Source organism: Rosa rugosa, chromosome 4, assembly GCF_958449725.1.
Source record: "Rosa rugosa chromosome 4, drRosRugo1.1, whole genome shotgun sequence".
Lineage (NCBI taxonomy): Eukaryota > Viridiplantae > Streptophyta > Magnoliopsida > Rosales > Rosaceae > Rosa > Rosa rugosa.
In genome coordinates, this window is record NC_084823.1 from 22399662 (window position 1) to 22418997 (window position 19336).

The following is a 19336-nucleotide window of genomic DNA, read 5'->3' on the forward strand; positions in this document are numbered from 1 at the left end:
CATTTGTTTTTTCTTTGTTGTTACTTGTTAGTCTGATACACCGACCATTGAACTAGGGTTTTCGATTTTGTTTGGTTCCCTCACAGTTGTGGCTCCTAAGGTTATTTACTTCTTCCCCCAATCATTCCCAGGCATTGCTCTCGGGTCTTTGACTTCATGTTCTGCTCTGGTCGAATTGTGTTATCAACACGTTCTCTTTGTTTTGGCCTTGACCCTAGCTATGGAGACATCAATTTCTCTCAATTTTAAGCTTTAATTGTCATCGGCGTTTAGGGATTCCCCCCTCCCGTGGGTTCTTTTATAAGATGTTTATATGGAGAGCATTAGATATGAACTCATTTGTCTATTGATGTATCAAGTTAAACCCAAGATCATTTTCTTATCAATCTCTGCACCCAAGATCATTTTCTTATCAATCTCTGCACCCAACTCGCATAAGCAGACATACCTTTTTTATAAAGAAAGATTGTTTAGTTTGCACTAATTGGTGTATCAATGACACTCGACTTGCAGAATATCAATCATTATCCTTATCTCTTTGGCCTGAACATCCATATCTGATTTCTCAATATTAAGGAAAATTATATAGAAGTTTACAAATAAAGATCGATAATTTTGAAGTAATCGGTGTATCAATGACGCTAGACTTGCAGAGTATACCAGAAAAAATATATCTATCTATTTAACTATGAATATTAACTTTATTCTTGAAGGAAGTGACACTATCTCATTAACTTTTGCAACGTGCAACCTTCAACAGTTCAACCTTCAAATACCGTCCATTCTTCAAGCTCCCATCTATATCTCTCCGGTATGCAACTTTTGCACTCAAATGAAGCATATGTCGAGATGGAAGGACTTGAGGTTACAGCCTCCCCCGAACCCCTGTATGGAAGGTGTACCAATGCACAAGTTTGCACTGCTTAATCCGTGGTAACCACAACCAGCAGCTACCGTCTTCATCATTATTGAATCAAAGAAGTATGCTAATGGCACATCCAGTGTCATTGAATACCGACTGATTCAGCAGAAAAGGTTATCGTTTCCAAAATTGAATGAGATTCACCTTCTAAAGATGTTTCCATCCTAAAAGATCTGCAACTGAAGTAGAAAACAGCACTCATCATAGAGTCGATAAGCACTACAAATGAATACATAACCACCAAAAGAGGCCCTTCCCATATGCGAGAAGACCCATCGCCATAGCTCAACGTCTTCACTCTATGCTCAAACAAGCCCTCAACAAAAGCCATTCCAAATGTGGATCCAAGAAATATGAGTAGACCCACCTGAGTCTGGCCCCTGATCAAAGCCCCAGACTGAACCAATGCCTCTGGTCCCGAGACATCCTCCAAAACACATATCACAATTGCAATGTTGCAAATAATAATAGCATTAGCAAAAACAACCGAGAAGATAAGCCCAACCACCATTGCGGCATATATGAGAAGCTGAGGCGACAGCCCAAATATAGAACATGTGTTGCACACTGCAAGAAGAACAATCAAAAACAAGGCGAGGCAACCAATAACCACCATACACATCCACACATACGTAGAAACAAGCCGCCCCCATATTTTGCACATTATCAAGTAAAACTTGGACGCATCAAACTTCTTGAGGGAATAACTCCAATACACAGAGTAAACAAGCGCGGCTTTCGACAACAAGGACAATGTGATGTACAAAGGAAAGCACATAGCGGAGGAGATAGCCGTCTCAGCAAACTTCTGGCACGAGTGGCTGATGAAAGGCCTCAAGGGGAGTCCACTGGACTTAGCAATTAGTAACATCCTAACAGTTAGTCTCTTTACAAGTGAGTGATCAACTAGCATATTCGACAAAAGCACGGCGGCAGACACCGGGCAGATTAATAAGGTAGCAATAGCCAAAAAACCCCACGAATTGAAGCGGAGAATCCGTACCGTTTCCCTCAAGATTTCTAGGGCATTCATTGAGTGGAACCTATGGTGATTGTGACCAGATGGCCCAGGTTCTAACTCCAATCCTGGCAAATGGGTTTGTTCTTGTTCGGATCCTTGTTTAGCGGCATGATCTATTCTCAATTTTGGGGAACTTTCACTATACGCTTCCATTTTCTTTCTTTCTTTCTTTGCTTGCTTAATCTAATCAAGCAAGTATGACCCTAATATCCATAAACGAATGAAAAGGATCTGATCTGATCTGATCTGATAGAGCTAGCTAGCTACATGAACCGCGCTAGTGTACAATTACAAATGCCAAGAGAATCAGATCCGGGCGAGTGTACCTGGAAAGCTGGGACCCACAATTCAGAGGGCGGAGCTGCTGCTGTTCGGAGGGAGACGACGGCGTTTTGGAGGTCTGCCTCTGTTTGTGTGTGTGTGTTTAACTTGCAGACCATTTTATATGTGGCTCATCTGGACCTGACAGCTTTACTACCTGACGTTATGAGACGGTGACGTTTTGGACTTGATGGAGAGAGAGCATTTTAGGGAAGAAAAAATTTAAGTTAATGTCTCTATGTCGATATGATTGGACATACTTAGTGCCGATTGATGATAGATTTGAGATTTGACAAATGACCACATAAGCCAAGTAACGCATTCCACTTATGAGTTATGACGCACTATGAGATTTCTTTATTTTGAAATGATAGAAAATAATAATTAATTAAAATTTAATTTCGGAGTTTCTTAGATTAAATTATTATGCATTAGACTACATATAAAAGTTTCTAGATATGCTTGGATGGTGAGCTTAAAGATGCTTATTGGGACTACAAGATCCCAAATCTAGGGTAAATTGGGATCTTGTTTGCCAACTTAAACAACTAGGTGGTTTAGATCTCAAGAGATTGCTGATTTGTATAACCAGAGGCGATTACCAACTGTGTTTGTGAATAATAAATTAGTAGTTGCCGATTTGGTAAGCAAATCAATAATTACTCTTCGTACATAGTTGCATTTGTCAATCTAATACCATACTATACCAGTTAATCTGAATCAAGTTTGATCTAACACCCCTCTTTATAGGGCCATTAAGCTCTTACTTTAGCCCTAGTGACACCAGCGAGTCTGGTATTGTTTCATAGCCTCTGGTTTCCTATATAGGACTTAAATCTGTTCATAACAAGCAGTGCTCAATGTCCCAAAAATGCTCTATATAGTAATAGTTGCCTGTCAAACAAATCTGATTACATCAGATATAAATGAAGTACTAAATTGTGCCTGTCTTTCTGCCAATATCAGAAATTAATCAATAGGAATCTAAAATAAAATGACAACTATGAACATGGATGCATAAATTGGTGATTTTTAGAGCACTAAGAAGTAAGAACTGATTGAGGCGGCTGCCGGCAGTGAGCATTTTCATTTTATCAAGACCGTGCTACACATAAAGCTAGGAGGATGTTTCATGCCTGCCTTCTTTATCTTCCTGTTTATATGTCTAGGATAATGTTTCTCCGCCTGTATGATAATCGACAATGCCTTGCTGAAGAGAATTCAGAGAGCAGTGCTGAACTATTGTTGTCCTTAGTCCTCACAAAATGGAGATGCCAACCAGAAGAGCAGGTCGAGGCATTCCACAGTTGGCACACAAGTGCGCCTGCCTGTATCATATGCCTCTTCCTGATACAATGAAAACGTCAAAAGCAACCCAATAAAACTATTGTTGGCTTTGTAATTCCATTTGTTGCAAAGCCAATGTACCTTTCGTCCTTTCCCCAGTTGACATTCTAGGAAGGGTCAAAAGCCTGCCTATATTCTTTTTTCAAATCGTGTCCTAAACACTAGCTGCTGCTTCGAAGTATGAATAAGGCATTGTATTCACAATTATGAGATACCAGTGTATTGGTTTAACATCAATATTATAACAGAAGATTCAACGAAGAAACAATTCGCTAAAGATGGCACTGGTGCTTCCCGGGCAGGGGCAAGGGGAGGGGCAAGCCTTTACAACAACTTCAATTCTGGAATCAAATCCAAACTTAATATGCCCCATGTTTAGATTTAAGTGTACGTGATTGCAAAATAGAAGTCTTGGATCTCTCCTGAAGCTAACCGCTACTGCAGCCAAGCTTGCAAACTAGAGGTTATAGTCAAAAGAGTGGGTAAATCTTCAATCCAACATCTCTCGATCTTATCAGTTGTGATAAATGATGGACAGGGTCCCTGTCTGGAATCAATTTATTGTAATAGCCCTTGGTGGCCTTGTTTCCTTTGTCATTTTTCTTTCCCTGTTGATTTCCTTTTGCTTTGGTTTCTCCTCGGTATTTTGTTTCCTTCTTGCTTCTGACTTATCTAATGTATTTTCCTGACCAAAAAAACAAGCTGATTAGCTGCATATTGATTATTGACTGGAATTTACATTGTTTTATTTATAAGGAGAAATGTGTTACAAGATCACAACAAATATGATAAATTACTCTTACACTGACTGCAAAACGTTGCGGCCGGCAAACTTCTGTCATGCTGGCATCTCACTCTGCTACTATTTTGTTATGGTCGTTAATAGGTTAGATGTTACAACCTGCCATGCCTCTGTAGGGTGTAGCCTTACTTCTGCTACTTAATACATTCATCTGCCTTCCTTTCTAAAGCATGAGAAAGAAAAATCTGCTTGATGAACCGTCTGTACTCTGCAGTTAAAATCACACATGATTCTCAAACAAGTCACGACCAACTGGAAAGCATGTTAATGAGAGTCATGAGACCATTTTCGCCAAAAGCCAAAAATCATGATACCATCCAATGGCTACTTGTTTGCTAAACATATGAAACCATCCAAAATCAATCCAGAACATCATGTTGCAAATCAAAACTCACCAAGTGTCTATCCACTTGTATTCCTTTCTCCATTCAGTAATATAACAACCACCGGAACAGATACATACCAATATGCAAACCATCCATAATCTAACATAGCAGTGGTCGTACTTCTGTATTGTCTTTCTTTTTACATCTAGTAAACCGCTCAAAACAAACTGGGAAGCTTATAACTTGTATAATCTGAGAACAGATGATGCAAGTTTGCTAAACAAATGACGATTAGCAATGCAACTTAAACAAATGAGGATTAACAACAAAGATCAATACAAGAAATTCTAGAAATCTTTTTTTTTTTAAGAAAAAAAATGTTTGCTAAACTTCATTGATTGCCCCAATTAAATTCCTAGATTTGATCAATGGCAAGAGCCTCAAATGACTACAACAGCTGACCAAGCTATCAAAATAACATATACAACCTATTCCAAGAAGAAAGAAAAAGATCTGAAAAGGCAGTATTCCACAGAAATTTACCAAAAATAGTTTCATATCAGCATTGAAGATCATTACTCTTAGCAGATGAAGCTATCAAACAAGAACAAAAGAGCCATAATTAACCCATAAACTTGAATAAAACTGATAGTTATTCCACACAAAATATAACAATGGTTAGACAAAAAGAGGGATCACAAGAGAGGAGAGAGAACTAACCTGAAAGAAGAGTTGAAGCAAGTAAAACGGGGAATAGGAAAGTGGCTTGCAAGTGCTAAAGTAAGAGGATGTTATGTTTCCCCTTGACTCAGCACGGTATAGAAGAGCGATTTCTGAGGAGGACACTAGTCTAATTCTATATTTGTTCAGCCCCTAATCATGTGTAATGAACGGTCCCATTGATGGTTTGAGCTCTTGCCGGTATGTTTGATATTAGAAAGCATATATTAGAAACAAAAAAATTCTGTCCAATGTACATCTTAACAAATCCAGTGCGCGTGCAATCACTGGCACTCAAATCAGATCTCCCATTCCAACCCACAACTGTTGATTTGCTTTTCATGTCCACCTCTATCAGGTGCATATAGAACTTTGTCTCCATAAGAGTATTGTTCAACGATCAAACCAGCTGAAAGCAGGATTTTTTGGTATGCTCTTATCTCTCATAATTTGTCTAATCTGTGCAGATCCTTCCCACTCATTGACACCTGCAAGTGCATTAGAAAGCTGTACATAAGCACCTGAATTCTCAGGATCAAGCTCAATGATTCGCTCCGCCATTTTCTTCGCAAGATCCTTGTGTCCATGAGACACACAACCCCTCAAGACTGATGACAATATGCTGGCATCTAATTTAAAGGGCATTGCTTCGACTAGACTAATTGCTTCCTCAAGGCAACCAGCTCGGGAAAAAAGATCAATCGTGCAAGCATAGTGTTCAATACGTGGATCAATACCATAGTCCTGTTTCATCTTAGAAAACCATTTTCTTCCCTCTTCGACCAACCCACAATGATCACAGGCAGACAAAACCCCTGTAAATGTAATTTCATTGGGTTTCACATCAGCAAGCCTCATTTCATCGAAAAGAGCCAGTGCTTCACTTCCATGACCGTTTGTTGCATATCCAATTAGCATAGAATTCCAAGCCACTTCATTAGACTTCACCATCCTGTCAAACAGCTTTCGTGCATTTTTAACAAGACCACACTTGCAATAGAAATCAACAAGTGAGTTGGAGACAATTTCATCGTCATCAAGCCCAATGATGGTAGCTCTGGCAAAAACCTGTTCACCATATTCAAGTGAGGAAATACTAGCACATGAACTTAGCACACTAGCCAGGCTAAACTTGTCCATTCTCAAGTCCAGCACATTGATTTGTCTGAAAAGATCTAATGCTTCAATTGGACAACCGTTTTGACTAAGGCCAACCATCATCGAATTCCATGATATTATGCTTTTACTTGGCATGGCCATAAAAATCTGTTTTGCATCTTCAACTCTTCCACAATTGGAATACACAGTGATCATCGAATTAAGCAATATAGTGTCAAAGACTTTGAGTTCACTAAACAATCTGCAAGCATCATCAGGGCTTCCACACTTGGAGTATGCATCAAGCATAGCACTAGCAGCAATAACATTACCAAGCAGCCCAAGTTTGCAGGCAAATGTGTGCATTTGTTGAGCATGTTTAAGGATGCCTGAGACACTAATGGCACCCAAAACACTTGCCAGCGTAAAAGAATTCCCACGAACACCATTAGTCAGCATTTCCTTGAAAAGAAGTAATGCTCCTCCAATGGTTTCATTACTGACGACATATCCAGATATCAATGAATTCCATAACACAACATCTGGATTGCTTTTAGTATCAAAAACTCTTCTTGCATCGTCCATTCTACCACAGTTTGCAAAACCTGAAATCATTGCTGAGAGAGAGTAGTCATCTGGCTCCTTGATCAACTTCAAAACTTGACTTGCACTATCCAAATCACCACACTTGGCATAAAAATTAACCAACGAACAAGCCAAAACGGAGTCAAATTCCACTTGATCAGTCACAATACGCGCATGAATTTGCTTGCCACAACCAAGAGCAACCAAATCAGCACAAGCTCCAACAACCGTAGCGAATATAAATTTCTTTTCATGTAATAGTGATACCTCCAATGGGTCCAAACTCAAATCCTTAAAAAGCCTCAAAGCATCTGTAGAGCGCCCATTTTTGGCATAGCCATTGATCATAGAATTCCAAGCAACCCAGTTTCTCCTAGGCATGTCATCAAACAAAGCACGAGCAAGCTCTAGCTTACCGGCTTTTGCAAACCCAGAAACAAGAAAGCTCCAGGTGAAATCATCCTTATGAGCCATGGAATCGAACAACTTCAAAGACTTCTCATGGTCCCCGGAGTTCATACAACCTTGGATCAATGTGTTCCAAGAGAAGCCATTTCTGTGGGGCATTTCATCAAACAAGTTGAGTGCATCATTCATGCTGCCACATTTAACATACATCTGCAGAAGCCGGTTTCCGAATGTAACAGTGGAGTTGATGAGACCCTTCTTGAGAAAAACAAGGTGGAGCTGTTTTCCTAAGGATAGAGAAAGGTGGGTGTTGCAGGAATGAAGTATGCTAACTAAAGAATGCAGTTCAAGATTCATTCCTTTCAACTCTCCTCTGTTCTTCAGCACTTTATTTTTTATCCCTTCTTGAAAGTTGAAACAAGAACAAAGAGAGAGTTATCTTTCTCTTCTTTTGCAAGGGGAGGAAAAAGGGTTCTGAACCAAGGCCACTCTGTGAACCAAGTTTCTGAGAAGAGTCGGAACTCCTCAGAAGACAAATATTGTCATTTAAGAGGGTAAAAACTTTAAACGGTAGTTTTCTGGCTAAAGTCGCCTACGTGAAAACTTTAGCGATAAAATAACAGAAATACTATATTTGGTAACAGTAAAATACATACTTAAGATACCGTTTCTTGTAGGTACAAAAAATAACATTTTTGCATCACTTCCGTAATAGCCTGCTAGTAGGGTTTTGTGACTTTAATTAGAAAATTAACGGAAGTAGTAATGATGCAACACAATACCTACAAGAAACATTAGTTTTTACTTTTTACGTTGGTGACTTTAACAAGAAAACTAAAGGAAGTATTTGTTCGCTCAAAAATCGTCTCAGCCACGTGTCACTGGGCCGAGGGCTTCTTTGGCTTACACGTGTCCTTCTGGAGTGGTGACGTGTGAGCGGGCGTGCCAACTCGCGGCCAGTAAGCCAAGCGAGGTTTTGTTATAGATTGTAGATCTTGCGCCGATCTGATTTCTAATCAGTTGATGAAACTTGTTTACTAGATCCAAACGTTCTGGTGATGTCTTTTTTTGGTGATTTTCTTAATGAGTGCAGGAATGTAAATAATGCAAAGTAAACAACAAGAAAGTAACAGTGCAGCAAATAAAGATAAACAACAAAAACGTAAACCACGGGAAATAAAGTGCAGACAAAGTAAACAACAAAAAGATAAATTGCATGAAAGATAAATACCGGTAAAGAAAGCGATAAGATAAACACGTAAAGATTGATAAGTGTTGCTGAAATGTTGAAATGTATTGAGATACAATTTGAGTAATCGCGTAGAGCGTTTGGTCAAGGACCACTAACAATGAATCCTATGGTCTTTTTTTATAGTGAAGCTAAACTACTAAATGAAGGAAAAGAAGCAATCTCAGCCTTTACAGCTAAGACCGCATTAATTACAAATAAAACAGTATTCACGTTTCTGATATTTTTGACGTTATCAATGATCGATGCTTTCATGAGCAATCAATCAGGTCTTGTCACTGATGATTGGCAGTAAAACCCCTTAATGCTCATCAAGTTAATTAATCCAAGCTTTGGTAACGTTTATCTTGACAGTCAAGCTCTTTGATGATTAGCCGCGGTCATTCATTACGCCTTGTGGGTAAGGCTTACCCTATCTGTCACGTGCGCCTTGCCAAATATAGGTTCAAATAATATTATATTTAATAACGGTGTAATACTTAATCTACTATTTAAGGTAAAAAAGATTTATAAGTATAAAAAAAAAAATACATTTTACAATAATTTAAATATCATCTGACGTTTTTATCTCATTAAAAAATCCAGAACCAGTGGTGACATCATATAGTGTAATTTTAACATAATAATAGAAAAAGAAAATTATAAAATGTGTGTTGGGAGGGGCCAAAACCAGAAGAGAAGGAATTGGAGAAGAAATGGCAAGAGTAACATGTGATTGTCTCCTTGTTAATCCATGGCGTTTATTCTCTTATCATCCCCACCAAAGCTTTGCGGTTCCCTTGCTCACTCTCACCCAGACGAAGAAGCAGCAGAAGCTCACACTCTTCTCATCTTCCAAAACGAGGACCAGGGCTTTGCCATTCGACCTCTCCCCTCCTCCGATTGACCACGACCTCTTGGACACTGTGGCAGCAACTGCAGGAGCAAAAGTCTCAGATGATGGGATTATCGAAACCTTTGATAACGACGACCAAGCTTTAGATGCTGTCGATAATGGTGTTGCGGTGCGTATTCTCTTACTTCTTCCATTGGATACTGCTCTACTCTATAACTTCCTCAATCAAATAATTTGTATTTGAATATGATTGAATTGTAACAAATCTATGACAATGAGTTTAACACCATACTGGTCCTTATCTCATGGTTCAGGTTGTGGACCTTTCACATTTTTGCCGGATAAGAGGTATTTATTTTATGGAAGCCTGCTTATTTATTTAGCTTTCACCTCGTTATCTTCTGTATTCAGCTCGTAATTGTTTGCTAAGTGTTGGTGACTTTATGTTTATTATTTACTTATTTGAGGTAATGTGATCAAATTGATGTCTGGTATGTAGCATTTGGTGGTATTGATGGATGTTTTTAATGTGTTTCTCTCTTGTGCATATCAATATGGTGGTTAAACATGGAAGTTAGCGGAGAAGACCGCATCCAGTTTCTTCACAACCAAAGCACGGCCAATTTTGAATGCCTTGATGAAGGACAGGTATATTTGGTGGGATGTAATCAGCAGTTGGTTGCATAAGTGAGCATAACACAAGTTTCTTCTTTAATTATTTCTGATTGAAATCCATAGGGATGTGACACCGTTTTTGTTACACCAACAGCTCGGACAATAGATATCGCACATGCATGGGTCATGGTAATCTATCTTTTTGATAATTATTATCTAATTGTTGGTTTCCCTGCATTATAAAGATCTTCATATTTTTGTTGTCAAAGCAGTTTATTTATTTTACTTTTTTTATTTTTTATTGTTCTGCAGAAAAATGCAGTAATGTTAATGGTTTCACCTGTTTCCAGAAGTATCTCTGAAATGCTGAAAAAGTAGGTGCATCTTATATACATGGTTAGTTTTATTTTAGGTAATCTTGAATGATTGTATCTTGTGGTGTACCACAGCACCATCTGAGTCTAATGTAACTGAGATTTGGAAAAAGGATCAAAGAAGGACACAAACCGCATAAAGAGAAAAACAGAAAAGGAAAAGCTTTGAGGATTGTTTAAACGTTTACATTAGGTTTTGCATCTTTTCGATACTTTAATTTGTCATGTGTGTATATGTGTATTTGTTTTTTGTCTGCTAGTTTCAGTGTCATTGACTTTTGACCGAGTGATAGAAGTTTAAAGAAGCATACTTGGAACGGTATTTCTCTCCTAACAGAGATGTAAAAGGAAAAAAAAAAAACAATAAAGGTGTGATTTTGATTTAGGTGTGCTGTAGTGGGTTCTTTCAGAAGTTCCATACATTCCCTCTTCAGATTGGCTACTGATGATGGTTTGTCTGCTTATAGTTGGAGGGACTTTCTCGAGTGAGGACTTTACAATAAGGACCAAGTAAGGACTTCCAAATAAACGGTTGGATAATGTCTTATATTTTTAAATTTTCAACATGCAAGTCTTCTGACCGTTCATTTAAAAGTCATGACTCGGTCCTTATTGTAAAGGTTATTTTTAGAGACTCTCCCAATTGTTGGAAATGGTAGAAATTTTACTCAGTTGTTCTCTCATTGAGATGTGAACTTTAGAATTAGTGGGATGCGCTGAAGTATAAGTTAAGGGACAATAGTAGTGGTTCAAGTCTTTGTGCATTGTGAAGTGACTAATTTCTTATGGAAAAAGTTACTTTGGGAGGCAAGAGTGGACTGGACAACTCCATTAGAGAGAAGTGACTTGCTAAGAGAAAACCCTATAGCTTTTGGTAAAGGGGAAAAGGCCAGAACCCTTTGGGGTTGTGGGGTGCTAGCTATTAATTGGGTGGTCTGGATGGAAAGAAATAAAAGATTATTTGAAAACTATGGAGGGGTGGAGAGGGAAGACCTGTGGGAGAGAGTCAAGTTCTGGGCATCCTTATGGGCTTCTATTTCTAAGGAATTCAAGGATTATAATCTTTCTTCGATTATTCTTAACTGGCAAGCAGCTGTAGTATAAGCCCCTAAGCTTCGATTAGTATTATTAGTCGAGATGCTAAGCCTATAGCCCTAGCTGCCCTCTTTAGATCTTTAAAGCGAACTCCTTGTCCGCCTCCTTGTAACTTGTTTTTTGCTTTTTCAATAAAAAGCTGTTTCTTTTCAAAAAAAAAAAAAAAAAAAAGTAGTGGTTCAAGTCAATTTTTTGCATTATGAAGAGATTCCATGTGATGAATCTTGTCAGCATGTTGTTTTGTCTGTAGGTACATATTTTTTAATGACAAGGTAGAGATTCAAGACATCACTAAGCAAACTTGCTTCTTCGTTTTAGTGGGACCTAAAAGCAATCAAGTAAGAGGGATATTTTGAGCATTTCATATATGTGGTAAAGAAATTTTCATTCTTTGGCATTTATATTACTAACCCGAAACATGATGTTATTAATGGTTTCTAATGGAATGGAACAGCTAATGGAGGAGTTACACCTAGGTGATCTCGTTGGACAACCATATGGCACCCATCAGCATTTCAGTGTAAGCATCAATCATTTTTTGGATACTTCTATGAGTAAGCTGTAGAATCAGAAATAAATGCCAGTATCCTATTACATGGCAGGTCAATGGGATGCCTGTAACTGTGGGAGTGGGCAATGTGATATCTGAAAAAGGCTTTTCACTTTTGATGTCACCAGCTGCCGCTGGATCAGTCTGGAAAACTATTCTATCAGAAGGTGCAACTCCAATGGGCTCTAATGCATGGGAAAAACTAAGAATTCTCCAAGGTAGACAATTCTTGATGTATGAACTAACTAAACCATGCTTTGCCTCTTACCAGCCTCATTGCTGAGGAATCACCAATTCATAAATTGGTGAAAGTAATGGGGTTGACCACTTTCACTACTTTAAAAAAATTTATGTGACCGGACTGTCACCTTCATTGATGCATACCAAAGAATTGGTGAGACCTCCATTGTAAGGAGGTTTTCCTCACTGATTGGGAGCCATTGGTTCATTTTTACCCTCATCACTATTTTCACCTCTACATTATTACATGTTTACTATTATCTTTCATTCTTTACTACATATTTTATTTTCTTTGATACTACATATTTTATTTTCTTTGATAACTCAATACAAATTTTTCCAATTGTGAGTCTTTCTCTAGACAGTATACGAGTTTCCCTAAGAGTTGATATGTGCGGTGAATTTTTCTTTTTTTCTTATTTGCTACTGAGAATAATTAATTCTTGGATTTGGATGAGTTTACTTGAGCAATTTCCTTGCACGTGTCTTTTTCCTTGAACAGGCTTTTAAATATGTAATACATGTGTATTCAAATATATTTTGGGCTTGTAATACACACATGTTGTGTACACGGGTTCTAGCAACAAATAATGCATAACTGTGAAATGAAATAACTAGATAGAAATAGAATTATAACTATAGCTATAATAGGTGTTTTGATATTTTAAAGTTCAGTTCTCCAGGATTTCCTTGGTGATCAGCACAATCAACTTTTGCAGGAAAGCCAGCTCCTCAGAAGGAGCTTACTAATGAATATAATGTCCTGGAGGCTGGTCTCTGGAATTCGATCTCCTTAAGCAAAGGTATCATTCTCATTAGTCTAATGCATCTTAAACAAAATGTGAAAGTAGCAGGTCTGAATCTAGCTTTTTGCAGGGTGCTATAAGGGACAAGAGACTATATCAAGACTGATAACGTATGATGGAGTCAAGCAAAGACTTTGGGGAATCTCTCTATCAGCACCAGCAGAACCTGGCAGCATCATTACAGTTGGTGGGAAAAAGGTAGTAGCTGGTTCACTTCGTATAAAAAAAAACATGGGAAAATGGTGACAGTTTTATCTTTCTGAAGCTGGTGGGAAAATTGTTGCTTTTAGCTAAAATTTCCAAATGAGCTTTGTGGTTGTACTGTAAACATCTTATTGTGTGTTCACAGGTTGGAAAGCTAACAAGTTGCACATCTGGAAGAAAGGAAAGTGAGTATTTTGGTTTAGGCTATATCAAGAGGCAAAATGTTTCAGAAGGAGACACGGTAATGGTTGGAGATGCTATTACTGGTACAGTGGTAGAAGTACCTTTTCTTGCTGGGCAACGGCCACCATCGAGAAGCTCAAGCTCCTGAGGGGCAGTGCAGTGCAATGAACCTCTAGATTCTAAATACCGTAGTTGTGCTTAAATTTAGTGTTCTTGATACACTTTTTTTTTTTTTGCTTTTTTTTGGGTTTAATTGTTGTTTAAAAACAGATGTGTTCAACTATGAGGGAGATGTAAGACACAAATTTATGATGGTTTTATCGAGCATCAAGTTTATCTTCAGTGTCATTCATTTCCTTTGGTATTTCATATAGAAATGCAAAACGTGATTTTTATATAAGCACCGTATGCGCCACAGAAAACAGGAGCAAACAATTCGAAAGGGTAAGAAAACACTTGAAGAATATTGCCGACTTAATACCAATACATTCCAAACACCAACTACCACAAAAATCTTAGTTGAATTCTACTAGGGATACCCTGTTTCTCTGGAACCCTTGAGAATGGAGGCATTATATAGGTAGCTATGTACATGAAAATGCAATGCAATGCAAAATTTGACTACTGTAAAGTGAGCCTATACTGTAAATTGGAAAAAATTGTCGTGTGCCATTAAATCCACATGTAGCTTGGTGGAGTTACTGATAAGAACAATCTTGTAAAATTGAAACAGCTTCTGCTCGTTGCTCGTCGCTCAATTTTTTCGGAAAATTAACGAGACAAGTAATGCGGAGGTCACCTCTCTTTGTTGGTTCTTTAAGCTTTGGCATTCCTTGTCCTTCGATGACCTTTTCATAACCATGAGGTATAATTTCGTCGAATGACAGACTAATTGTTTCACCTCCTAACAAAGGAGCTGGAAACGAGCAGCCTCCCAATGCATCCGCCAGTGGAATCTCAACAGCGATTTCCAAATCGTCCCGGCCTGCTCTTTTGAACAAAGGATGCCTCTTTTCATCTATCAAGAAGATGATATCGGCTGGAAGGTACCCTGGTTTCTCATCCCCTTTCCCTTCGAATGTGATCTTGGTTCCTTTCCTCCAACCTGGCTGCACGTTTATTTTCAGTATTTCCTCTTCTTTCACAATAATCCTGCAGTCATAACAAGATCAATAAAACACTTTTGATCTCAAATGATTTTCTCTAGTAATCTTGCATGAGTTTAGAAGTAACAAACCCGGCATTGTTTATGACATCTCTAGTAACCTGGATCTTCTTCACGCATCCATGACACAACTCCTCGAGTGTGAATTCAAGCTTCTTCTCAACCGGGGGAGGTTTCCTTCTAGCAGTTGTCTGAGAGAACACAATGGGGGTGGTGCTCCTCCTGCTCGGAGTCCTTGATAGAGGTGTGGTAGGGTCCGTTTCAGATGTGCCTGTTGTTTTACTGGTATGAGGCGATCGAGCGGTAGATGGAGAGGCGGCAGGTGAAGGTGAGGCCGGTGTTGGAGAGGCGGGCGGTGGAGATGCAGGTGATGGAGAGGGTAATTCCGATTCAGACGGGTGTCTGCTGCTCGCATTCCTGCTCAAATTGCGGCTTTTATTGCTGCTCATATTCCTACTTATATTCCTTGATATAGAGGCAGCAATTTCGGCCTCCCGACTCAGATTTCTTGTTATAGAGGCAAGGATATCGGTCTCGGAGGGGTTCCTACGACTTGAAATGCTCGAAAATGAATTCGGGGTGGTGCTCCGGCTCATACTTCTTGAGAAGGACCTTGGCGTAGGGGTCTTGCATCTTCTGCTACTTTTATTCCTCGAAAGAGTTCGACGCATGAGTAAGCTATCATCAATGCTGTGCGTATGATTCAAACCACCTATTGGTGTTGATGGATAACTAATTATAAAATCATTCCCATCTTTCTCCTACACAAAAAAGCATTTAGAACAAAATCAGAAACAACCTACGTAACTACCTAGATTCTGTAGGGTGTGGATCATGCTTATTCTTGTTGAGGATCCACAATAAAATGCAAAATTGATATTTACACGATCATGCATGGAAAATAGGCTGTTGCAGAATTACGTTGAAACACTTCGAATTACGTTGAAACACTTCTAACATGCATGCTTTTGTAAAAACAAGAAAGAATTGTCATTAAAAATGAGTATTACGTACGTACCTTGGTCGTGTCATCACTTTCTGAAATCGAACGAGAATGCTTGTTTTGGGCGTTCCATTTCAATAAAAAGGATTTGTATCCCTTGCAAATATTCGATATTCCGAGCATAGTTTAGATCAGCAAAACAATGATCCGGCTCCGTGTTGCTGAGGGTGGAAGGAGATCCCCCGAGAATGAGAGGGCCGGGGAAGGGGGAGATCGATCGGGTAACAATATCGGAAGAGAATGGTCTGGGGATCAAAAGATGAAGAAGCGTTTCTTTAGGAGGTTTTTTTATGAGGCCATTCAAGTGTTGGTTTTTTGGCATGGGTGTGTGGGTAAGACAGGACGGAGAGTGTTGTTTTAATTTGTGAGATATTCCTCAAAAGGTCGAGTCAGTTTTCCTAATTAGTTAGTTTGCTTTTACGTGTACTCTTCTATATTTAGGTTCATATGTTCGGAGCCAAGCTAACTGTTTCATTTACTTCGTTATTATAACCCCTTGCAACGGAAAATTCCTTTAAAGCTTTGGTGTTCTTTTGTACCAAAAAGAAAAAAAAAACAAGAAGATGAAGAAGAAGAAAAGGTTTCGTGTTCTTGATCTCTCAACTGTTAGATTTGGTCTACAAACATAAAAGTATATCGAGTTGATAAATAAATTACAGTTGGAAGTGAAGAGTATTTATAGCAACACTAGATGGATTGTACATCTATGTACTGATACATTAAATAGAATAGTTCAATTAAATATAGACCAACTCCTCACATGGTAGACTAGTTTTTTTTTTTTTTTTTTGTAAGAGGGCCAGTACGGCTGTCCTTAAGCCTTGATCATTAATGAAACTGCAGAATACATGGGGGGGGGGGGGGGACATGAAACCTGAACCCCAAGTTACAATAAGCATAGAGAGAACATCCCGAGATAATAACGAGAGTCTCAATAAAAAATATGTATTCTAACATGCACTAATTAGCGAAGAGTGCACAATTAGCTACTCTATTTGCTTTACAAAAGGGGTGACATACCGGAAAGTAAACGATTACTCGAAGCCATAATTTACTAATAAGATCAGCTTTCCCACTATGTTGCCACTGGAAAACTAATCCGATGACACTTAGTTTCATCCTGCCACTAGGAGGTTGCGACCATTTGACAAAACAATGAACTCGCTCCCTAACTAGGGCAGACCAGGCACACAAAAAGTGCAGTCCGGGACAGAGCCCACGTCGCCCTACCACGACAGGGTAGGTACTTATTGCCGGCATAAAGCCACGTCGAATTAAAAAAGCAAAACAATCAAAATAAAAGTTATAGAACTTATTACTTGAACAAAATAAAAATCCAGCCCACCAGGTTAGGCCCAACAACCTAAGGCAGGCCCAAAAGCCCAGAGACCAAACAAGAGTGCGCGGGTCGGGTCTGCTTTGCCGAAGAAAATCATCCTCCAGCGGATAACGTCGCCGCACCGAACTGTAACCATCAGCTGATCTCGCCGGCCAGATCGCCATGGATCTCCATTCCAAACCGAAACCGGATCCAAAACCATAGGGTCGACCCCCATGGCCTCCATCAGCCTTTTTCAACCCCAAAACAGGGGAAACCACAACGATAATCCACCTGATCCGCCGCACACCAGAAACCAACCGCCTCCCCGCCCTTGCTTGAAACCTCCGCCGCACAGATCGAAAACGAACAAGGAGGAGCCCCTATGCTTGTCGTACCCTCTCCGAAAGCGACCTAGGCGTTTCCAAACCCCAGCTCCGACCCCGGAGCCGCTGTCCCTCGCCGGTGGACTCACAGAACCAGTTCGCCCGTCCGACGACGACGTCCCATGGACGCGCCGCCGGACGGGGCATTGAAAATTTTGTTTCTAGGGTTTTCGCACTGCTCCGATTTTCTTGGGAGACAGAGAGAGAGTAAACATATGGTAGACTAGTTTAAAACCACTCTACTTTTGTATCAAGCTAAGTTTACTTGATGTATCAATACATAGATGTAGTGGGAGGAGTACTAGTTGAGAGAGATTAGAATAGGGTTCATATTATATTGAAATGTATTGCTCCTCGATAATTGATGGTTTATCATTATTGAGGGTAAAATGTTAGGATGAGGGGTAGTTTGGGTAGCCTATTTAGTGAAATGTTAGAAAGAGAAATTAAATTTTCACAATTAGCCAATTTGATACCCTAAGTATTATTTCTGCCAATTTACTACCTTATGTTTTTAAAATTAGTCAATTTGCTACATTTTTGTCATATTAATTTGTCAATTTTTTTTTATCCAAATATGCATTAATTTTGAAAATCTAATATAGGAAATGGCTAATTTCGAAAATTTAGGAAAGTAATTGGTTAATTTTGAAAGCTTAGAGCCTTAGAGTAACAAATAGGGCTGTCAATGGGTTGTGTCGGGTCAAGGTATTTGTCGTATCACAAGAGACAAACCCAAACCCAACCCATATTAATAATTGTGTCAAAAATTTAAACTCAAATCCAACCTATTTATCAAACAGGTTACCCTGTTGGACAAAATGACTCAATTAAGGATTAACGTTGTGACCCATATAACTAAAAAAGGCATAAATTGATTAAATTCACTAAAAAAATCCACAAGAGGAAGAATATAAATAATTATATATAATTCATAAATAATTAAATCCAATAATGATTAAGTAAAATATCTCAAATTGTCCTGTCACGCCCCAAAATTTAGAGGTGAAAATTGTACTTTTATTAAGTCGAATTGAAATAAAGAAAAGCTTCGAAATACACTTTAGTTCACTTGAAAAATAAAAGTTTAAATATTAATAAATAAATAAAAGGTAACGGAAGCTCCATTCTAAAATTTAGAACAATCTTAAACAAGAAACTTGAATTTTATTTTAGGGGACGCCAACCCAACCACTAGCTGCTACCAAGTCTTTTAAGCATTCAATTCATCTTCAGTACCTGGAACCACAACAAATTAGTAATGAGATATAAACACAGTAAGTAACTATAACACACCACGTATAACAAATAGGAAGGCATTCCATACTTATATACAATATAGTAAAATGCATGGTACATGGAGTGCACTCAAAACAAATCAAACTGAACTTTCTAGGTCCCTCTAGACATAACATACCAATGAGACCCAAACTTATCAGAGGTGAGAGACAAACGTCACCCGTCGGTGACGAACCCACTATGTGGGCCATATAACAGACAATGAAAAACCTGCAAAGACAAAACAGTGCATAATTTGCACTTACAGAACAGATTTCTCCCCAGACAACCTATTGGTATTGGTATGCCAAGAGAGTACCTAGTAGAAATCTCCTTCTAAACTTATCAAATTTTGCATGATGCATACGTACTAGTAGAAGCCAAAGCATTCACAACGGAAACAAAAATGGTGCACTCAAAATCATAAGCGTATAATATATAATATAGTAATGTATCATCAATAATATATTTATCATGGTTCCAGA

The 19336-nt window shown here is 38.7% G+C and overlaps 4 protein-coding genes across 6 annotated transcripts; 1 reads left to right on the forward strand and 3 right to left on the reverse strand.

The window, feature by feature from the left end:
- Positions 1 to 544: 544 nt before the first annotated feature.
- LOC133743438 (uncharacterized) lies at positions 545 to 2363 on the reverse strand. The gene has a single exon (XM_062171379.1). The coding sequence runs from the start codon at positions 2094 to 2096 to the stop codon at positions 1005 to 1007; it is 1092 nt and encodes a 363-aa protein (XP_062027363.1). The 5' UTR covers positions 2097 to 2363; the 3' UTR covers positions 545 to 1004.
- An 865-nt stretch (positions 2364 to 3228) lies between these two features.
- LOC133707379 (putative pentatricopeptide repeat-containing protein At1g77010, mitochondrial) lies at positions 3229 to 8093 on the reverse strand. 3 transcript variants are annotated; one of them, XM_062132944.1, is made up of 3 exons: positions 5460 to 8093; positions 4415 to 4621; positions 3229 to 4296 (listed from the first exon to the last, which is right to left on the reverse strand). In XM_062132944.1, exon 1 carries the CDS (start codon positions 7905 to 7907, stop codon positions 5853 to 5855), a length of 2055 nt encoding a protein of 684 aa, XP_061988928.1. In that variant the 5' UTR covers positions 7908 to 8093; the 3' UTR covers positions 3229 to 4296; positions 4415 to 4621; positions 5460 to 5852. The 3 variants fall into 3 exon arrangements, with proteins under 3 accessions (XP_061988928.1, XP_061988929.1, XP_061988930.1); XM_062132945.1 differs by having other exon boundaries at positions 4409 to 4621; XM_062132946.1 differs by lacking the exon at positions 4415 to 4621.
- Positions 8094 to 9440: 1347 nt separating this feature from the next.
- Positions 9441 to 14043, forward strand: LOC133746273 (putative transferase At1g60990, chloroplastic). The gene is made up of 11 exons (XM_062174449.1): positions 9441 to 9803; positions 9949 to 9982; positions 10209 to 10282; positions 10373 to 10438; positions 10562 to 10623; positions 11969 to 12056; positions 12173 to 12238; positions 12321 to 12486; positions 13228 to 13311; positions 13385 to 13512; positions 13664 to 14043. The coding sequence occupies exons 1-11, from the start codon at positions 9495 to 9497 to the stop codon at positions 13847 to 13849; spliced, it is 1263 nt and encodes a 420-aa protein (XP_062030433.1). The 5' UTR covers positions 9441 to 9494; the 3' UTR covers positions 13850 to 14043.
- Positions 14044 to 14125: 82 nt separating this feature from the next.
- LOC133706612 (uncharacterized) lies at positions 14126 to 16209 on the reverse strand. The gene is made up of 3 exons (XM_062132144.1): positions 15885 to 16209; positions 14939 to 15627; positions 14126 to 14853 (listed from the first exon to the last, which is right to left on the reverse strand). Exons 1-3 carry the CDS (start codon positions 15990 to 15992, stop codon positions 14400 to 14402), a joined length of 1251 nt encoding a protein of 416 aa, XP_061988128.1. The 5' UTR covers positions 15993 to 16209; the 3' UTR covers positions 14126 to 14399.
- Between the last annotated feature and the right edge of the window lie 3127 nt (positions 16210 to 19336).

Bases quoted from the DNA above. Each gene is read 5' to 3' on its own strand.
- LOC133743438 (XM_062171379.1), bottom strand. From the start codon at position 2,096: ATGGAAGCGTATAGTGAAAGTTCCCCAAAATTGAGAATAGATCATGCC.
- LOC133707379 (XM_062132946.1), bottom strand. From the start codon at position 7,907: ATGAATCTTGAACTGCATTCTTTAGTTAGCATACTTCATTCCTGCAAC.
- LOC133746273 (XM_062174449.1), top strand. From the start codon at position 9,495: ATGGCAAGAGTAACATGTGATTGTCTCCTTGTTAATCCATGGCGTTTA. The intron at 12,057-12,172 runs GTAAGAGGGATA...GGAATGGAACAG, and splicing joins TGGGACCTAAAAGCAATCAA to CTAATGGAGGAGTTACACCT. The intron at 13,513-13,663 runs GTAGTAGCTGGT...GTGTGTTCACAG, and splicing joins TTACAGTTGGTGGGAAAAAG to GTTGGAAAGCTAACAAGTTG.
- LOC133706612 (XM_062132144.1), bottom strand. From the start codon at position 15,992: ATGCTCGGAATATCGAATATTTGCAAGGGATACAAATCCTTTTTATTG. The intron at 15,628-15,884 runs GTACGTACGTAA...TTTTTTGTGTAG, and splicing joins AAAGTGATGACACGACCAAG to GAGAAAGATGGGAATGATTT. The intron at 14,854-14,938 runs GTTTGTTACTTC...TTATGACTGCAG, and splicing joins GATGTCATAAACAATGCCGG to GATTATTGTGAAAGAAGAGG.